Raw genomic sequence first — 20,052 nt, 5'->3', positions numbered from 1 at the left:
CCTAAGTACCTATGAAGGTGCGGCCCTTATTCCAGCTCAGCTGGTATGGGGCAGATTACGTTTTCTTCAAAGAAATTTGGATCAATTCCGTTCTTAATCTCTGGTTTCAGAAACATTGTTTCAGAAAGGTACAGAATTGGCTTCAAGTTAAGGCCTCCTGCTAAGAGATTCTTTTCTTTCCCGTGTCCCAGTTAACACAGCAAAGGCTCAGCATTTCTGAAATGTGTTTCAGATCTAGAGTTGGCTGGAGTATTTATGCCAGTTCCAGTTCTGGAACAGGGGCTGGGGTTTTATTTTATCTCTTCATTGTACCAAAGAAGGTCAATTCCTTCAGACCAGTTCCGGATCTATCATTATTGAATCGTTATGTTAGGATACCAACATTCAAGATGGTTACTGTAGGACTATCCTGCCTTTTGTTTAGCAAGGGCATTATATGTCTACAATAGATTTACAGGATGTGTATCTGCATATTCAGATTCATCCATATAACTTTTAGTGTCTGAGATTCTCTTTTTAGACAAGCATTACCAGTTTTGTGGCTCTACCGTTTGGCCTAGCCTCAGTTCCAAGAACTTTTTTCAAAGGTTCTCGGTGCCCTTCTTTCTGTAATCAGAGAATAGGGTTTTGGTATTTCCTTATTTGGACGATATCTTGGTACTTGCTCAGTCTTCTCATTTTCGAAGAATCTCATACGAATCGACTTGTGTTGTTTCTTCAAGTTCATGGTTGGAGGATCAATTTACCAATCAGTTCATTAATTCCTCAGACAAGGGTAACCTTTTTAGGTTTCTAGATAAATTCAGTGTCTATGACTCTGTCCTTGTCAGACAAGAGAAGTTTAACATTGATATCAGCTTGTCAAAACCTTCAGTCACAATCATTCCCTTTGGTAGCCTTATGCATGGAAATGTTGGGTTTTAGGACTGCTGCATCAGATGCGATCTCCTTCGCTCGTTTTCACATGCGACCTCTTCAGCTCTGTATGCTGAACCAATGGTGCAGGGATTACTCAAAGATAACTCAATTAATATCTTTAAACCGATTTTACGACACTCTCTGACATGGTGGACAGATCACCATCGTTTAGTTCAGGGGGCTTCTTTGTTCTTCCGACCTGGACTATAATCTCAACAGATGCAAGTCTTACAGGTTGGGGAGCTGTGTGGGGGTATCTGACGGCACAAGGGGTTTGGGAATCTCAGGAGGTGAGATTTCCGATCAATATTTTGGAACTCCGTGCAATTTTCAGAGCTCTTCAGTCTTGGCCTCTTCTGAAGAGAGAGTTGTTCATTTGTTTTCAGATAGACAATGTCACAACTGTGGCATACATCAATCATCAAGGAGGGACTCACAGTCCTCTGGCTATGAAAGAAGTATCTCAAATTTTGGTTTGGGCGGAATCCAGCTCCTGTCTAATCTCTGCGGTTCATATCCCAGGTATGGACAATTGGAAAGCGGATTATCTCAGTCGCCAAACGTTGCATCCGGGCGAATGGTCTCTTCACCCAGAGGTATTTCTTCAGATTGTTCAAATGTGGGAACTTCCAGAAATAGATCTGATGGCTTCTCATCTAAACAAGAAACTTCCCAGGTATCTGTCCAGATCCCGGGATTTTCAGGCAGAGGCAGTGGATGCATTTTTCACTTCCTTGGAAGTATCATCCTGCCTATATCTTTCCGCCTCTAGTTCTTCTTCCAAGAGTAATCTCCAAGATTCTGAAGGAATGCTCGTTTGTTCTGCTGGTAGCTCCGGCATGGCCTCACAGGTTTTGGTATGCGGATCTTGTCCGGATGGCCTCTTGCCAACCATGGACTCTTCCGTTAAGACCAGACCTTCTGTCACAAGGTCCTTTTTTCCATCAGGATCTGAAATCCTTAAATTTAAAGGTATGGAGATTGAATGCTTGATTCTTGGTCAAAGAGGTTTCTCTGACTCTGTGATTAATACTATGTTACAGGCTCGTAAATCTGTATCTCGAGAGATATATTATAGAGTCTGGAAGACTTATATTTCTTGGTGTCTTTCTCATCATTTTTCCTGGCATTCTTTTAGAATACCGAGAATTTTTACAGTTTCTTCAGGATGGTTTAGATAAGGGTTTGTCCGCAAGTTCTTTGAAAGGACAAATCTCTGCTCTTTCTGTTCTTTTTCACAGAAAGATTGCTATTCTTCCTGATATTCATTGTTTTGTACAAGCTTTGGTTCGTATAAAACCTGTCATTAAGTCAATTTCTCCTCCTTGGAGTTTGAATTTGGTTCTGGGAGCTCTTCAAGCTCCTCCGTTTGAACCTATGCATTCATTGGACATTAAATTACTTTCTTGGAAAGTTTTGTTCCTTTTGGCCATCTCTTCTACCAGAAGAGTTTCTGAATTATCTGCTTTTTCTTGTGAGTCTCCTTTTCTGATTTTTCATCAGGATAAGGCGGTGTTGCGAACTTCTTTTGAATTTTTACCTAAAGTTGTGAATTCCAACAACATTAGTAGAGAAATTGTGGTTCCTTCATTATGTCCTAATCCTAAGAATTCTAAGGAGAAATCGTTGCATTCTTTGGATGTTGTTAGAGCTTTGAAATATTATGTTGAAGCTACGAAATCTTTCCGTAAGACTTCTAGTCTATTTGTTATCTTTTCCGGTTCTAGAAAAGGCCAGAAAGCTTCTGCCATTTCTTTGGCATCTTGGTTGAAATCTTTAATTCATCTTGCCTATGTTGAGTCGGGTAAGACTCCGCCTCATAGGATTACAGCTCATTCTACTAGGTCAGTTTCTACTTCCTGGGCGTTTAGGAATGAAGCTTCGGTTGATCAGATTTGCAAAGCGGCAACTTGGTCCTCTTTGCATACTTTTACCAAATTCTACCATTTTGTTGTATTTTCTTCTTCTGAAGCAGTTTTTGGTAGAAAAGTACTTCAGGCAGCGGTTTCAGTTTGAATCTTCTGCTTATGTTTTTCATTAAACTTTATTTTGGGTGTGGATTTTCAGCAGGAATTGGCTGTCTTTATTTTATCCCTCCCTCTCTAGTGACTCTTGTGTGGAAAGATCCACATCTTGGGTAGTCATTATCCCATACGTCACTAGCTCATGGACTCTTGCTAATTACATGAAAGAAAACATAATTTATGTAAGAACTTACCTGATAAATTCATTTCTTTCATATTAGCAAGAGTCCATGAGGCCCGCCCTTTTTTGTGGTGGTGATGATTTTTTTGTATAAAGCACAATTATTCCAATTCCTTATTTTATATGCTTTCGCACTTTTTTCTTATCACCCCACTTCTTGGCTATTCGTTAAACTGAATTGTGGGTGTGGTGAGGGGTGTATTTATAGGCATTTTAAGGTTTGGGAAACTTTGCCCCTCCTGGTAGGAATGTATATCCCATACGTCACTAGCTCATGGACTCTTGCTAATATGAAAGAAATGAATTTATCAGGTAAGTTCTTACATAAATTATGTTTTTATCTATATGGTATGAAGGGTTAATATCTCCTGAGGGGGATTATGAACAGTTGGGTTTAATTATATATGCTTCTGGGTTACTAATTTTTTCATCTGTGCTGATATTATACAGATTAATTAGCCTATGGCTAAGACTTCAGGTTTTCTGTTTAGGCCAGTAAGGCATTCTGACAGATATAACTTCTAAGTCTAGTCTTTCCCTCTCCTTTATACCTTCATATCTGTAAGATAAAAAAGATAAGAATTACAAATCTAAGGGACAAAGTTCGTAATTTTCGTTCCTTTAGTTCTGATAAAAGCCCAGCGTCAGAGGCCTCTGCTAAGCCAGAGCAAACCAAGAGTTCTTGGAAGCCGGCTCAGTCCTGGAATTAGATCCAAGCAGAGCAAGAAGCCCGTCGAGACTAAGTCCGTATGAAGGGGCGGCCCCCGGTCCTATTTTGGATTGTGTAGGGGACAGAGCTTGGTTCAGGGACGTGCTGGTTCCTGGAGGTCATAGCTCAGGGTTTCAAGATAGGTTTCAAAGCTCATCTACTCATTGCCAGATTCATCCTCTCAACCTGTCTTCCATACTTGGAAAGAGGGAAGCCTTTCTGGAGTGCGTAAGGGATCTGTCCTCCTTTGGAGTCATTGTCCCAGTGCCTATCACAGAAAGAGGTTTGTACTATTTAAAAATTTTCGTGGTCCCAAAGGAGGAGGGATCTGTCCATCCAGTTCTAGACCTAAAGTGCTTAAACAAATTTCTAAATGTCCCCTCATCAAGATGGAGACTATAAGGTCCATCCTTCCCTTAATTCAGCAAGGGCAGTTTATGACCACTATAGTCTGTAGGAGGCATTCCTTCACCTTCCATTCCACAGGGAACACTTCCAGTTTCTCAGGTTTGCGTTCCTGGTCCAGCACTTACAGTTCATTGCACTTTCATTTGGTCCAGCTACTGCTCCAAGAATTTTTACGAAGGTTCTAGGGACTCTTCTAGCAGTCTCCAGAACCCGGGGTGTAGCGGTAGCTCCCTACTTAGGCGATATCCTGGTACAGGCACCATTGTTTCGTCTGGATGAAAAACCCATTCGGAATCTCCTGTCTTTTTCGATCACAGGGAGGGAAGATAAATAGAGAAAGAAGTTATCTTATTCCAAGCACCAGGGTGGAAATCCTGGGCACGATAATGGATTCCATAGACATGAGAATATTTTTTACAGACCAGAGAAGTTGCAAGCTAGCTTCAACATGTCTTGCCCTCCAGACCTCAAGGCCATCTGTGACTGTGTATGGAGGTGATTGGTCTCATAGTGTCCAGCATGAACGTTGTTCTCTTTGCCAGGTTCCACCTCAGGCTGTTGCGGCTGTGGCAGTGGAACAGTGATTTGGATCTGTCTCAACAGATTTCTTTGGACAACCGGTCTTGATAATCGCTCTCTTGGTGGCTCTCTCCGGATCCCCTGTCCTGAGGGACATCCTTTTAAAGACCATCCTTTGTGACTATGGACGCAAGTCTGTCAGGATGGGGAGCTGTTTGGGGTGCCAAGAAGGCACAGGGCCTGTGGACGCAGGAGGAGAGCTCCCTTCCATTCAAAATTCTAGACCTTCGGGCAATATTCAATGCTCTAAAGGCTTGGCCCCTACTGGGTTTGTCCCAATTTATCTGATTCCAATCAAGCAAGATAACCTCGGTGGCTTACATCAGCCTTCAGGGGGAGAACAAGAAGCTCCATAGCAAAGAGGGAAATGTCTCGGATTCTGGAGTGGGCGGAGACCCACAACTGTTCGATGTCAGCGATCCACATTCAGACAGGTGGAGAATGCCAGAGTTAGATCTCATGGCCTCCCGTCTCAATACCAAGCTATCCAGATATGGGTCGGGGTCCAGGAATCCTCAGGCGGAGCTAATAGATGTATTTGCGGTGTCTTGGAGGTTCAATCTAATTTCTCTTTTCCTGCCATTACCACTCCTTCCTTGAGTGGTGGCTCAAATCATACAGGAGCAGGCGTCGGTGATACTGATTGCTCCATCGTGGCCACGAAGGATATGGTTCGCGGATCTAGTGGAGATGTTATCTCCTTCTTGGAGGTTACCTTATCGTAGGGATCTGCTGGAACAATACCCCTTTCTTCATCAAAATCTAGATTCTCTGAGGCCGACTGTGTGGAGATTGAACGCTTAGTCTTAGCCAAGAGAGGGTTTTCTGAGAGTGTTATTGATTCCCTCATTCAAGCTCGTAAGCCGGTTACTTGTCGCATCTATCATAAGGTGTGGAGGACCTACATATCCTGGTGAAGAGCGTGGTTTGTCCTGGCACAAAGTAAAGGTTGCCAGGATTTTTTTTTTCTTTCTCCAGGATGGACTGGAGGAAGGGTCTCTCAGCTAGTTCCTTGAAGGGACAAATTTCGGCCCTGTCTGTTTTAACTGCACAAGAGGCTCGCTGAGCTTCCGGATGTACAGTCTTTTCTTAAGGTTCTGACTAGGATCAGGCCGGTGTTTAGATCTAATGCTCTTTCTTGGGGTTTAAATCTTGTTCTTGAAGTTTTGCAACGGGCTTCGTTTGAGCCTATGCATGAGGATGACATTAAGTTGTTAGTCTTGGAAGGTTTTTTTTTCTACTAGCTATTGCTTCTATGCGAAGAGTCACTGAGATTGCTGCCTTGCAATGCGACCCTCCTTATCTGGTGTTCATGCTGATAAGTCAGATTCTTTGACTTGTGAAGAATGCGAATTGGCCCCGTTGACACAGGTCAATCAGTTATGTTCGATATGCCTTATTAGAGCGCCTTGTTGCTCGGGGAATCAAGTGTCCGTTGAGCCATCCGCCTCTGAGGGTTCTGTCCTCCGAGAGGCGAGTTCCCTACCGCTCCCTACTACTACACATGCGGGTAACCCAGATTATGTATCCCTCCTTACAGGGCGGCTTGTTTCCCCCCAAATCTCAGCAGTATTCTGCTTCAAATGGTTCACCTCATTAGACATGTGGGGATGGGTAATCTCCTGATTGTCAGTTGTTGACAGTTTTTGTTGGAAGATCAGAGTTCCGTTTGGCTGGTCCTGCGGGTATGCCTGTTTCTTCTTAGGGGTTTGCCTACAGGCTGCCTTATATTTTCTTTTATCCGGTTAGGATGACTTTTATTTTGATTGATTGATCTCTGGGATTGATTCTCGCTGTTCACTTCTGCAGAAGTTAAGGGACCTGTTAGTCCTATGTTTGGTCTTTTATTCTCTTCCCCTCTAAGGGAGGATTTAGGCAGCTTGGCAGTTATGGCCCTGTGCCGGCTTATCCTCCTTGGGTTCAGATCTTCTTTCTCGTGGCCTGTTCAGACACGTGGTGTCTGTTCTGCCTGGCTGGTCCCCTCGAGGTGCTGAGTGCTTACTTTATTATTTGTTTCTTGTTTTTATTTTACAATGTTTCAGCTAAGCATTCTAATGAGGACTTGTGGATCCATGAGGCTGGAAGGATTGTTTCAGTCCTTATTGAGCCTTCAAGTTGGTTGACTGAGTCAGCGGCGTTCCGCTGCGTCACTCCTTTTGCTTCGATTTTCTCGGGACCTAGAGTTTACTTCCTCACGTGGGAGGATTGGGAGTTTAGCGCCTCCTTACCGCTGGTTTAAGGCGGTTTGGCCTTTCGGAGGCTCTAGGAATTCTCCTGTCGACTTGTTCCTTCCGTTGTTCTCTGGTCAGTGAGACCTTTGGACTTCCCCATGTGGGTTAGGTCTCCTTATGGGGCCCTGGGTTTCCTTTCAGGAGAGAGTTGCTCTCTTCTTTGAGACACTTTTGATTTTGTCCGTTCCTCCATGTGACTTGGGTTTCCTTTGGGGACCTGAATTCCCTTCAAGAGAGTTCTTTTGGACTCTGCTTAGGATTTTCCCCAGATCTGGGGATGCTCTGCATCCTTGGTTTCAGGTACTCCTCTGTCTCGTATGGTTAGGTGGAGACTAGTTTTTGATTGAGTGACCTTGTACTCGTGGTATTCCCTTGCTTTGGACGGGTTTGGGGGGTTCCCAAGCTCTGTGGCATGGCTGAAGCCATTTTTTCCGCTCTTTTGTCAGCGGGTGTCAGGGTTCTTCTGTTCCCCTGTTTTCGGACAAACTGACGCTTGGGCTTGCACGGTTGGGAATAGGTTGTGAGATTATTGTTCCTTGGGGGTGTAATGGGCCTACTTGAGGTTCTATACTTTCTCCCCTTTTGGGACCTACTGTATGTGTCAGTCTGGCGGCTGGGATTGCCTAGAGGGTGCCTCTGTCTTGGAATCTTTTCAATCCGATATTTTTAGTCGCATTTTACTTCTTAGTAAAGTATTCTCTTTCTGGATCGTCCTGATGACGGCTGCGTGTGCTTGACTCGGGTTTTTACCTCGTCTGGGTCTGCTTCATGTTTTTGTGTTAACTACTTCAGTATTCTAAGTACTTACTACTTGAGTATCATTCTTCAGTTGTCGTTTCGGTGCTTCCTCTCGAAGTTGAGAGTAAAAATCGATGTTCAGATGCCCAGTCCTAGACCTTGTGTTATGTTGGTCTGGCTGTTGCTTCCCCTTACTTGTTTAGACCCATTTGGGTCTTTGAGCTGGACTCGTTCTAGGGGTTTTTCTTTATGGAATTTTCTGATGTCCTTTCGATTTTCTTTGATTTTTTTTGCCCTGTCCCTTTGGGAGTTTTGGACTGGTGTTCCCTTCGCTAGTAAGGGGTGTGTGGTTGGGGGCCGACCACTGGGCGAAGGTGTCTCCTGGAGGACTGTTGGCTCAGTTGAGTCTGATTTTGCGAGGCTTCCGGACTATCTGCGGGTCAGTGTCCTTGGGCCTTTTTCCTTTTCACGTTTCTCTGCTTTGGACGAAGCAGGGTTTTGTTGGGTAGTGGTTTCAGGCCTGATGCCCTCAGAATGGGCCGCCTCTTGTAGCCTCCCATCTTGGCATTCAGTGTTCTCGATAGCTTGGGTATTTTCCCAAAAGTAATGAATGCAGCTGTGGACTCTTTCCATTTATGAATAAAAACATAAATTATGCTTACCTGATGATTTTCTTTTATTCAGATGGAGAGAGTCCACAGCTCCCCAGCCGTATTTATGTGGGGCGTCATTTTTATTCTTCTGGCACCTTTTCACCTGATATTTCTTCTACTGTTCGTTGTTACTCAGCAGAATGACTGGGGGATGAGGGGAGTGGGAGGAGTATTTAAGCATTTGGCTGGGGTGTCTTTGCCTCCTTTTGGCGGCCAGGTTCTTATTTTCTCAAAAGTAATGAATGCAGCTGTGGACTCTTTCCATCTGAAGAAAAGAAAATTATCAGGTAACCATAATTTTGTTTTTTTATGCAAACTATTTTTACTTAATTAGCCCTTTTAGAATATGCACATATCTCAACCTGTTTTATGGCACTTAAATTATATATATTTACTTGATTTTTTTTTACATTTCTTTTAAGTGTAGTTTTATTTTTACACTAACTTGTTGTAGGGGAGGAGGTGACAGAAAAGGAGATCTTGGAAAGCTGTAGTACAGAAAGCCCAGCAGCATTGTCAGATGCACCTTTTGAGCCAGATCTAGATATTGAACTTGATTTTCCTCGAGGTTAGTATATTGTGTAGTTTTTATTTTTAAATACGTAGGGTATATTTTTTTCTTTTCTTTATAAGTCAGGTTTAATTTTTTAAAGAAGCTTTCAAGTCAAAATTAAATTATCAGATAAAGCATGCAATTTTAAACAACTTTCCAATTTACTTAACTTAAAGGGACACTGAACCTAATTTTTTTTCTTTCATGATTCGGATAGAGCATGCAATTTTAAGCAACTTTCTAATTTACTTCTGTTATCAATTTTTCTTCGTTCTCTTGATATCTTTTTTTGAAAAAGAAGTCATCTAAGCTAAGGAGCCAGCAAATTTGTGGTTCAGAACCATGGACAGCATTTGTTTATTGGTGCTGTCCAGTCAGCAAGGACAACCCAGGTTGTTCACCAAAAATGGGCCGGCATCTAAACTTACATTCTTGCTTTTCAAATAAACATACCAAGAGCATGAAGAAAATTTGATAATAGGAGTACATTAGAAAGTTGCTTAAAATTGCATGCTCTATCTGAATCACAAAAGAAAAAATTTGGGTACAGTGTCCCTTTAACAAAATGTGTAGTCTTTTTATATTTACACTGTCACCAGCTCCTACTGAGCAAGACGTTACAGAACATGTGTGTATGCATTTGTGATTGGCTGATGGCTGTCATAACTTGAAAATAATAAAATATACTCATTTGAAGGTTATACCTTATCATGCATTTGTTGATTATTCAAATGTACAATATTTACTTGTCCTTTTAAAATGGCATAAATGGTTTCTTACAGGCATTTCTGTAACTGGTTTATTTACATGATTAGTTTGAACATTGTTGGATCATTCTACTTCCTTGTCTTTTAACTGTATATCTTCATGTTGTGATTAATTATAAATTTATTTTCCTTCCTAAGATAGGGAGAGTCCACACCTGGCCACCAGGAGGAGGCAAAGACACCCCAGCCAAAGGCTTAAATATCCCTCCCACTTCCTCATTACCCCCAGTCGTTCTGACACTTCTCTGCCATCTCCTAATGTGACGAAAGGCAAAAAGATTCGCAGAGTCCTGAAAAAGGGTATCTGCCCTTTGAGATAGGACTGGAATTTTAAGTAGTCATGTCAACCTCTGTGAGAGTATATTGATGAGTTAGTCTGGAGATGCAGGGAATTTTTTTACTGTGAAACCATCCAGACTACTGCTAACAGCTCCTAAGCAATCGGTGTTGACGAGTTTTACTGCCTGCTTTCTCTCTCTCAAGTCCATGTCGGATGCACTGCTATAAGACTGTTGCATTTGAGAGGCTGTGTTCTGTTCCACAGCATGGATCCTGGAGGTAAGATTGTTTCAATTTTTACACACAAAACGCTATAACAGGGTCACAGTGTGACTCCTTTATCCCTTGATAGGATCCAGGGTTAATATCCTCTGAAGGGGGAATATTGAACAGTTGGGGTTAATTAATCAGGAAATTATTTACATGCTGCTTTGTGTGATTTTTCCTGGGCTGATAGACTGTGTTTTTGACTGGAACAAACGGGTTTTACTTGAGTTTCACTTTAGTTTTTGAAAGTGTTGCGCAGCTCCTATTACTTGCTGTACTTGTAATAACAGGGGAAGTACTGTCTTGCAGACCGTGACCGGGTGTGGTCTATGTTCATTTCCTCCATTCCGACAGACTTGAACCTGAGGTGAGCGTTTCCTCTGTTAACTGTCTGGTTCTAAGAGGTGGTGTGTGCCCCAGCCATTGGGAGTATTAAGGGGCAGTTTTCTATAATAAAAAACTTTGTGTCGTCCTGTGGGTATAACCTGAGCTATGGGAGTACTCTGACATGTTAGAAGGTACTCCTTCTGTACTAAATCATACCTGTTTATATTGTGAGGAGCCCGTGGTTTTCCTGCTCACTCAATTGTTTCACATGCCTTAACATCGTTTTAATGTCTAAAAAGAGACACAGGCCTGCTAAGGCTCTTAGTCCCTCTGAGCCGTCTACCTCTCAGGACTCGGCGTCCCGTGAGATTACTACACTTGCCATCCATAGGGGGCCTTCTTCCTGCGGACTTTGCCGCGTAGTTACAAACGGCGGTGTCTGCGGCCCTCAGTGCATTACCTTGCTCTAACAAATGCAAGGGAAAGGTTAAACATAACTCTCCTGACCCGGAGTCATCTAAATATTTATCGGATTTAGCTATTATCCCAGTTATCCGATGATGAGTTAACCTCTCTAGCTTCAGAGGGTGAACTTTTTAGGTCCTTGGCATCTAAGCCTCCTGCTGCAGAGGAACTGTCCTTTAGATTTAAAATTGAGCACTTGTGTTTTTTTATTAAAGAAGGTTCTGTCTACGTTAGAGGTTCCAGAGTCTGCGCTGCCTGAAGAACCTATGCCTAAATTAGACAGAATTTACAAGACAGGAAAGTTCCTTAATGATGGTGAACATTATTAAGAACAAATGAAATAAAATGTCTACTTTTAAAAAGTTGGTCCCGGACTCTCAACTGGATTTGTGGGGCTCTATTCCTAAGGTGGATGGTGCTATCTCTACGCTTGCTAAACGTACTACTATACCTCTTGAGGCCAGTTCAAAAAGCGGATGGATACGAAAATGGAAACCTTTCTGAGAAAGATGTTTCAACATACGTTTTTTTTTGTTTCAACCAGTGGCTGTGGTTGCTGCAGCGGCTACCTACTGGTGCAACTCTTTGTTGGCACTCATTGAGGTGGAGTCTCCCCTCGAGGATATTAAATACCGAATTAAAGCTCTTAAAATTGCTAATTCTTTTATCTGTGATGCGAACATACAAATTATTCGCCTAAATGCAAAGGATTCTGGCTTTGTGGTCCTAGACTGCTGGGCACACTGGTTAAAGTCTTAGTCTGGACTTAGAAGTCATATTCGCAGACCCCTTTCTCTTTCCTTAAAGGGAAAGATTTTATTTGGTCCAGGCCTTGGCTCCATTATTTCTACGGTTACCAGAGGCAAGGGTGCCTTCCTACAAGATAAGAACAACAAGTTTAATGGATGACAATCTTCTAATTTTTGTTTTGACAAATCCCAACTACAACAATCCTCCTCCAAATCCGAGCAACCCAAGAGTGCTTTGAAGCCGGCTCAGTTCTGGAATAAATTGAAGCAGAATAAGAAGCCCGCCAAAAACAAATAGGCATGAAGGGGTGGCCCCCGATCCGGGATCGTATTGTGTAGGGGGCAGACTGTCTCTTTTTTTTCCAGACACCTGCTTCATGGACGTACAGGATCCGTGGGTCCTGGAGGTGGTATCTCAGGGATACAAGATAGGCTTCTAATCTCATTAACCAAGAGGCAGATTCCTTTTCTTGAATCTGTCTACCAGACCAGATAAGAGGGATGCCTTTCTAGAGTGCGTTTGGGATCTATCCTCCTTAGGAGTTGTTATCCCAGTGCCTATCGAAGAAAAAAGTTTGGGGTTTTATTTAAACCTTTTCGTGGTCCCAAAGGAGGAGGGAACTTTCTGCCCAATTCTGGACCTAAAGTGCTTTAAACAAATTTCTTGGTGTTCTTTCCTTCAAGATGGAGACGATAAGGTCCATCCTTCCTTTAATTCAGGAAGGCTAGTTTATGACCACTAAAGATCTGAAGGACGCTTACCTTTGTTCCAATCCATAGGGAACACTTTCAGTTCCTGATGTTTGCATTCCTGGATCAGTACTTCCAGTTCATTGCCCTTCTGGGGGCTCTTCTAGCTGTTGCCAGAACTCGGGGTATTGCAGTAGCCCAATACGTGGATGCAAGCACCATCCTTTCGTCTTGCGGAAGAATTCTCAGTGCCTCTTTTCAGTCTTTGATCACATGGATGGAAGATAAACTTGGAAAAGAGTTCTCGAATCCCAAGTACCAGGGTGGAATTCATGGGTACTATAATAGATTCCATATCCATGAGGATATTTCTAACGGACCAGAGACATTGCAAGCCAATTTCGGGATGTCTTGCCCTCCGGACCTCCTTGAGTCCCTCTGTGGCTCAGTGTATGGCGGTGATTGGTCTCATGGTGTCCTGCATGGACATCATTCTTTTTGCCAGGTTCTGTCTCAGACCTTTACAACTGTGCATGCTGAGGCAGTGGAACAGTGATCATTCAGATCTGTCAACAGATTGTTTTAGACAGCCGGTCGAGAGAATTGCTCACTTGGTGGCTCTGTCCAGGTCATCTGTCCCGAGGGACATGCTGCTTAAGACCATCCTGGGAGATTGTGACTACGGACACAAGCCTATCCGAATAGGGAGCTGTTTGGGGTTCCAGGGAGGCACAGGGGTTATGGACTCAAATGGAGTCCTTCCTCCCAATCAATATTTTGGTACTACGGGCAATTTCTCTTGTAAGATGTATCGAGTCCACGGATTCATCCTTACTTGTGGGATATTCTCCTCCCCCACAGGAAGTGGCAAAGAGAGCACCCACAGCAGAGCTGCCTATATAGCTCCCCCCCCTAGCTCCACCCCCCAGTCATTCTCTTTGCCTAGCGAGTGTGGTGACAAAAATGTTAGTTTTTTTTATTTCTCAAGCAAAAGTTTATTTTAAATGGTGCCGGTATGTACTATTTACTCCTTGCATAAATCTTCATCTCTTTTTCTGCCAAAGAGGATTATGATCTTAGAACTTTGTAACTAAGATCCACTGCTGTTCTCACAAGGGCTGAAGAGTACAGGAAAACTTCAGTTGGGGGAACGGTTTGCATGCTAAGCTGCATATGAGGTATGTTCAGTCTATGTTTTTCTAGACAGACTGTTTATTCTAGAAAAGGCTGGCAATATCCCCATGGGGAAAGGGTAAGCTGTATTCAGACACTTGGATAGGAATTTCAGCTTGCTTGAAGGGCTCATTTGTTACTGGTGACACTGTTAGGAAAAAACGTTTTTTGTTTGTTCAGTAAATGATGCAATTATAACGTTTTTTGAAGGGACTGAAGGGGTCATTGTGGCTTGTGTTAGGGTTTTTTAACCCACATGGTTAATTAAGAGACACTCAGGTGTTTTTCTAATAGGCTTCAAAACATAGAGTGAGGTGGGAGGGGCCTATTTTCGCCCCTCAGTTGCGCAGTTTCTTTTCCTTAAGAGTCATCCAACTACTTTTCGAGAGGTTCCTGCTGTTTTTGAGGGTGTAAAGGAGGTTTTTTCCCCACAAATTGTTCTGAAGGGCAGGTAGGTGCCACAGCAGAGCTGTGGCAAGGTGCTGAAAGTCTTTTTTTTACCGGTTTTGGCGTTTTTTCAATCCGGTTTTGCCATTAAGGGGTTAATTGTTTATTTGCATAGTTGTGCAAAGTTACTAAGGCTGTAAGATACTACTGTAAAAATTTTGTTAAGTTTACTGCTTTTTTACACTGTTTTGCAGAACTTGTGCAGCTTTTTTCTCTTAAAGGCATAGTACCATTTTATTTGTAAGTGTTATTTACTTTGATTACAGTGTTTTCCAAGCTTGCTTGTTACATTACTAGCCTGTTTAACATGTCTGATACCAAGGAAAATCCTTGTTCAATATGTTTGGAAGCCATTGTGGAACCCCCTCTTAGAATGTGTCCCAAATGTACTGATATGTCTATAAATTATAAAGAACATATATTAGCACTTAAAAATAGAGCAATAGATGATTCTCAGTCAGAAGTAAATGAGGGTTCGCCATCTAGCTCTCCCCAAGTGTCACAACCAGTAACGCCCGCACAAGTGACGCCAAGTACCTCTAGTGTGTCACATTCATTTACTTTACAAGACATGGCCACAGTTATGAATACAACCCTCACTGAGGTTTTATCCAAACTACCTGGTTTACAAGGAAAGCGGGACAGCTCTGGGTTAAGGAAAAATGCTGAGCCGTCTCACGCTTTAGTAGCCGTTTCTGATATGCCCTCACAATGCTCTGAAGGGGCGAGGGATTTGTTATCTCCAAGGTGGAGAAATTTCTGATTCAGGAAAGACGCTTCCTCAGACAGATTCTGATATGACGGCCTTTAAATTTAAGCTTGAACACCTCCGCTTATTGCTTAGGGAGGTATTATCAACTCTAGATCATTGTGACCCTATAGTGGTCCCAGAGAAATTGTGTAAAATGGATAGATACTTAGAGGTTCCTGTTTACACTGATGGTTTTTCCAGTCCCTAAGAGGATTGTGAATATTATTGCCAAGGAGTGGGATAGACCAGGTATTCCGTTCACTCCCCCTCCTGTTTTTAAGAAAATGTTTCCCATATCTGATACCATAAGGGACTCATGGCAGACAGTTCCTAAGGTGGAGGGAGCTATTTCTACTCTGTCTAAGCGTACAACTATACCTATCGAGGACAGTTGTGCTTTCAAAGATCCTATGGATAAAAAATTAGAGGGTCTCCTGAAGAAAATTTTTGTTCATCAAGGTTTTTCTCTCCAACCTATTGTGTGCATCGTTCCTGTAACGACTGCAGCTGCTTTCTGGTTTGAGGCTCTAGAAGAGGCTCTTGAAATGGAGAATCCATTAGAGGAAATTATGGACAGAATTAAGGCCCTTAAGTTGGCTAATTCTTTTATTACAGATGCTGCTTTTCAACTGGCTAAATTAGCGGCAAAGATTTCAGGTTTTGCCATTTTAGCACGCAGGGCGTTATGGCTTAAGTCCTGGTCTGCTGATGTGTCATCTAAATCTAAACTTTTGAACATTCCTTTCAAAGGTAAGACCCTATTCGGGCATGAACTGAAGGAGATTTCAGACATCACTGGAAGGAAAGGTCATGCCCTCCCTCAGGATAGATCAAATAAGATGAGGGCCGAACAAAATAATTTTCGTTCCTTTCGGAACTTTAAGAGTGGTCCCGCTTCAGCTTCCTCTGCTACAAAGCAAGAGGGGAATTTTGCCCAATCCAAGTCAGTCTGGAGACCTAACCAGGCTTGGAACAAGGGTAAACAGGCCAAGAAGCCTGCAGCTGCTTCTAAGACAGCATGAAGGGGTAGCCCCCGATCCGGGACCGGATCTAGTAGGGGGCAGACTCTCTTCGCTCAGGCTTGGGCGAGAGATGTTCAGGATCCCTGGGCTTTAGAAATTGTGTCCCAGGGATATCTTCTGAAATTCAAGGGCTCCCTTCCAAGGGGGAGATCTCCCATTTCTCGATTGTCTGTAAACCAGACAAAGAGAGAGGCGTTCTTACGCTGTGTAGATTCGCCCAGTTCCAAAGGAAGAACAGGGGCTTGGGTTTTATTCAAACCTGTTTGTGGTTCCCAAGAAAGAGGGAACTTTCAGAAGAATCTTGGATCTCAAAATTCTAAACAAGTTCCTCAAAGTTCCATCATTCAAGATGGAGACTATTCGGACTATTCTACCTCTGATCCAGGAGGGTCAATATATGACTACCGTGGACTTAAAGGATGCGTATCTACACATCCCTATTCACAGAGATCATCATCAATTCCTCAGATTCGCCTTTCTAAACAGGCATTACCAGTTTGTGTCCCTTCCTTTCGGGTTGGCCACGGCTCCAAGAATTTTCACAAAAGTGCTAGGGTCCCTTCTGGCGGTTCTACGATCACGAGGCATAGCAGTGGCGCCTTATCTAGACGACATCTTAATTCAGGCGTCGACTTTCCAGCTAGCCAAGTCTCACACAGACATCGTGTTGGCTTTTCTGACATCTCACGGGTGGAAGGGGAACATAAAAAAGAGTTCTCTCTTCCCTCTTACAAGAGTTTCCTTCCTAGGGACTCTGATAGACTCGGTAGAAATGAAAATATTTCTGACGGAGGTCAGAAAGTTAAAACTCTTATCCACTTGCCGAGCTCTTCATTCCATTCCTCGGCCATCAGTGGCTCAGTGTATGGAGGTAATCGGACTCATGGTAGCGGCAATGGACATAGTTCCTTTTGCCCGTCTACACCTCAGACCACTGCAACTATGCATGCTCAAACAGTGGAATGGGGGATTATGCAGATTTATCTCCTCAACTGCATCTGGACCAGGAGACCAGAGATTCTCTTCTCTGGTGGTTGTCTCAGGACCACCTGTCTCAGGGAATGTGCTTCCGCAGGCCAGAGTGGCTCATTGTAACGAAATATGCCAGCCTGCTAGGCTGGGGTGCAGTCTGGAACTCCCTGAAAGCACAGGGCTTATGGTCTCGGGAGGAAGCTCTCCTCCCGATAAACATTTTAGAACTGAGCGATTTTCAATGCGCTTCAGGCGTGGCCTCAGCTTGCTGCGGCCAAATTCATCAGGTTTCAGTCGGACAACATCCCGACTGTAGCTTATATCAATCATTAGGGAGGAACAAGGAGTTCTCTAGCGATGATGGAGGTAACCAAAATAATCCGGTGGGCAGAGGATCACTCTTGCCATCTTTCAGCAATCCACATCCCAGGAGTAGAGAACTGGGAGGCGGATTTTCTAAGTCGTCAGACTCTTCATCCGGGGGAGTGGGAACTCCATCCGGAGGTATTCGCCCAGCTGATTCAGAATTTGATCTGATGGCGTCTCGTCAGAATGCCCAAACTTCCTCGTTACGGGTCCAGGTCCCGGGATCCCAAGGCGGTACTGATAGATTCTCTAGCAGTGCCTTGGTCCTTCAATTTGGCATATGTATTTACACCGTTACCTCTCCTCCCACATCTGGTTGCCAGAATCAAGCTGGAGAGAGCTTCGGTGATTCTGATAGCTCCTGCGTGGCCACGCAGGACTTGGTATGCAGACCTAGTGGACATGTCCTCGGTTCCACCGTGAACTCTGCCAATGAGGCGGGACCTTCTAATTCAAGGCCCGTTCACGCATCCAAATCTAATTTTTCTGCGTCTGACTGCTTGGAGATTGAACGCATGATTTTATCAAAGCGTGGTTTCTCCGAATCGGTCATTGATACCCTGATTCAGGCTAGAAAGCCTGTCACCAGGAAGATTTATCATAAGATTTGGAGCAAATATCTTTATTGGTGTGAATCCAAAGGTTACTCGTGGAGTAAGATTAGGATTCCTAGAATATTGTCTTTTCTCCAAGAAGGTTTGGAGAAGGGATTATCTGCTAGTTCTCTTAAAGGTCAAATATCTGCTTTGTCTATTCTACTTCACAAACGTGGCAGATGTCCCAGACGTTAAAGCATTTAGTCAGGCTTTGGTCAGAATCAAGCCTGTATTTAAACCTGTTGCTCCGCCATGGAGCTTAAACTTATTTCTTTAGTTCTTCAAGGGGTTCCGTTTGAACCTATGCATTCCATAGATATTAAGCTTCTATCTTGGAAAGTTTTGTTTTTAGTAGCTATCTGCTTTACAATGTGATTCCCCTTACCTTGTTTTCCATGCAGATAAGGTGGTTTTACGTACCAAACCTGGGTTTCTTCCTAAGGTTGTTTCTAATAAGAATATCAATTAAGAGATTGTGATTCCTTCTTTGTGTCCTAATCCTTCATCAAAGAAGGAACGTCTGTTACACAATCTTGATGTGGTTCGTGCTTTAAAATTCTACTTACAAGCAACTAAAGATTTCCGTCAAACATCTTCTTTGTTGTTTATTCTGGTAAACGGAGAGGTCAAAGGGCTACGGCTACCTCTTTCCTTTTGGCTGAAAAGCATCATCCGTTTGGCCTATGAGATTGCTGGACGGCAGCCTCCTGAAAGGATTACTGCTCATTCTACTAGAGCTGTGGCTTCCACATGGGCTTTTAAGAATGAGGCTTCTGTTGAACAGATTTGTAAGGCGGCGACTTGGTCTTCGCTTCATACTTTCTCCAAATTTTACAAATTCGATACTTTTGCTTCTTCAGAGGCTATTTTTGGGAGAAAGGTTCTACAAGCAGTGGTGCCTTCCGTTTAAGGTCCCTGTCTTGTCCCTCCCTCCTTCTGTGTCCTAAAGCTTTGGTATTGGTATCCCACAAGTAAGGATGAATTCGTGGACTCGATACATCTTACAAAAGAAAACATTTATGCTTACCTGATAAATTTATTTCTCTTGTAAAGGTGTATCCAGTCCACGGGTTCATCCATTACTTGTGGGATATTCTCCTTCCCAACAGGAAGCTGCAAGAGGACACCCACAGCAGAGCTGTCTATATAGCTCCTCCGCTAACTGCCACCCCCAGTCATTCTCTTGCAGCTCTCAACAAGAAAGGAAGTATCAAGAGAGATGTGGTGACTTAGTGTAGTTTTTATCTTCAATCAAAAGTTTATTTTTAAACGCTACCGGCGTTGTACTGTTTTACTCTCAGGCAGAAATTGGAAGAAGAATTCTGCCTGGAGGTTTGATGATCTTAGCGGTTTATAACTAAGGTCCATTGCTGTTCTCACACATAACTGAAGAGTATGGAAAGAAAACTTCAGTTGGGGGGACGGTCTGCAGATTGCCTGCTTTGAGGTATGTTCAGTATATTTATTTCTAGAGAGATAAGGTCTAGAAAATGCTGACAGTGCCTGGTATATTTGAGGTAAGCCTGATACAGTGATTTAACAGCAACTGGGATCATGCTTGCAAAAAAGGGTAATATTCATGTCAATACTCATATTACTTAGTGTAAAAACGTTTGCATGTTTTATAGTAAAAACGTTTTTTCTCTGAGGGTGAAAAATCTTTATTTGGGGCCTAGTTTTCCACATGGCTTGTTAGTCACTCCTAGGAGTACTTTTTTTAAGGCCCTCTGACATTCAGTGCATGGTGAGAGGGGCCTATTTTCGCACACTTTATGCACAGTTGATATTCAGACTGAGACATCCAGCTTCCCTAAAGGAGTCCTCTGGCATCTAGGACCACTATAGAGGGTGTTTTTCCTGCAAAAATCGTGTTTAAGGGCAGGTAGGGCCACAGCAGAGCTGTGGTAGTGTGTTTGACTGTTTTTTAACGGTTTTTCCGTTTTTCTAATCCGTTTTGGGACCTAAGGGGTTAATCATCCATTTGCAAGTGGGTGCAATGCTGCTTTAGTCTCTTATACACACTGTAAAAATTTCGTAGAGTTTACTACTTTTTATCACTGTTTTGCAGTTTATGAGGTAGTTTTTTTTATCTTAAAGGCACAGTACCGTTTTTATTTAATTGCTTTTTCACATTTATTAAAGTGTTTTCCAAGCTTGCTGGTCTCATTACTAGTCTGTTAAACATGT

At 43.0% G+C, this 20,052-nt stretch overlaps 1 protein-coding gene across 5 annotated transcripts in view; it reads left to right on the top strand.

Moving 5' to 3' along the window:
• The window catches only part of ZMYM2 (zinc finger MYM-type containing 2), a 409,791-nt gene that overhangs the window by 282,443 nt on the left and 107,296 nt on the right, over positions 1-20,052 (top strand). For all 5 annotated transcript variants that reach the window (XM_053708531.1, XM_053708528.1, XM_053708530.1 and 2 more), the window contains one exon: positions 8,896-9,009. In XM_053708531.1, the coding sequence (XP_053564506.1) occupies positions 8,896-9,009 (114 nt within the window). The remainder of the gene's footprint in view (positions 1-8,895; positions 9,010-20,052) is intronic.

Source organism: Bombina bombina, chromosome 3 (genome assembly GCF_027579735.1).
Source record: "Bombina bombina isolate aBomBom1 chromosome 3, aBomBom1.pri, whole genome shotgun sequence".
NCBI lineage: Eukaryota > Metazoa > Chordata > Amphibia > Anura > Bombinatoridae > Bombina > Bombina bombina.
Note: the sequence above shows the minus strand (reverse complement) of the source record. Positions and strands in the feature narration are given on the sequence as shown.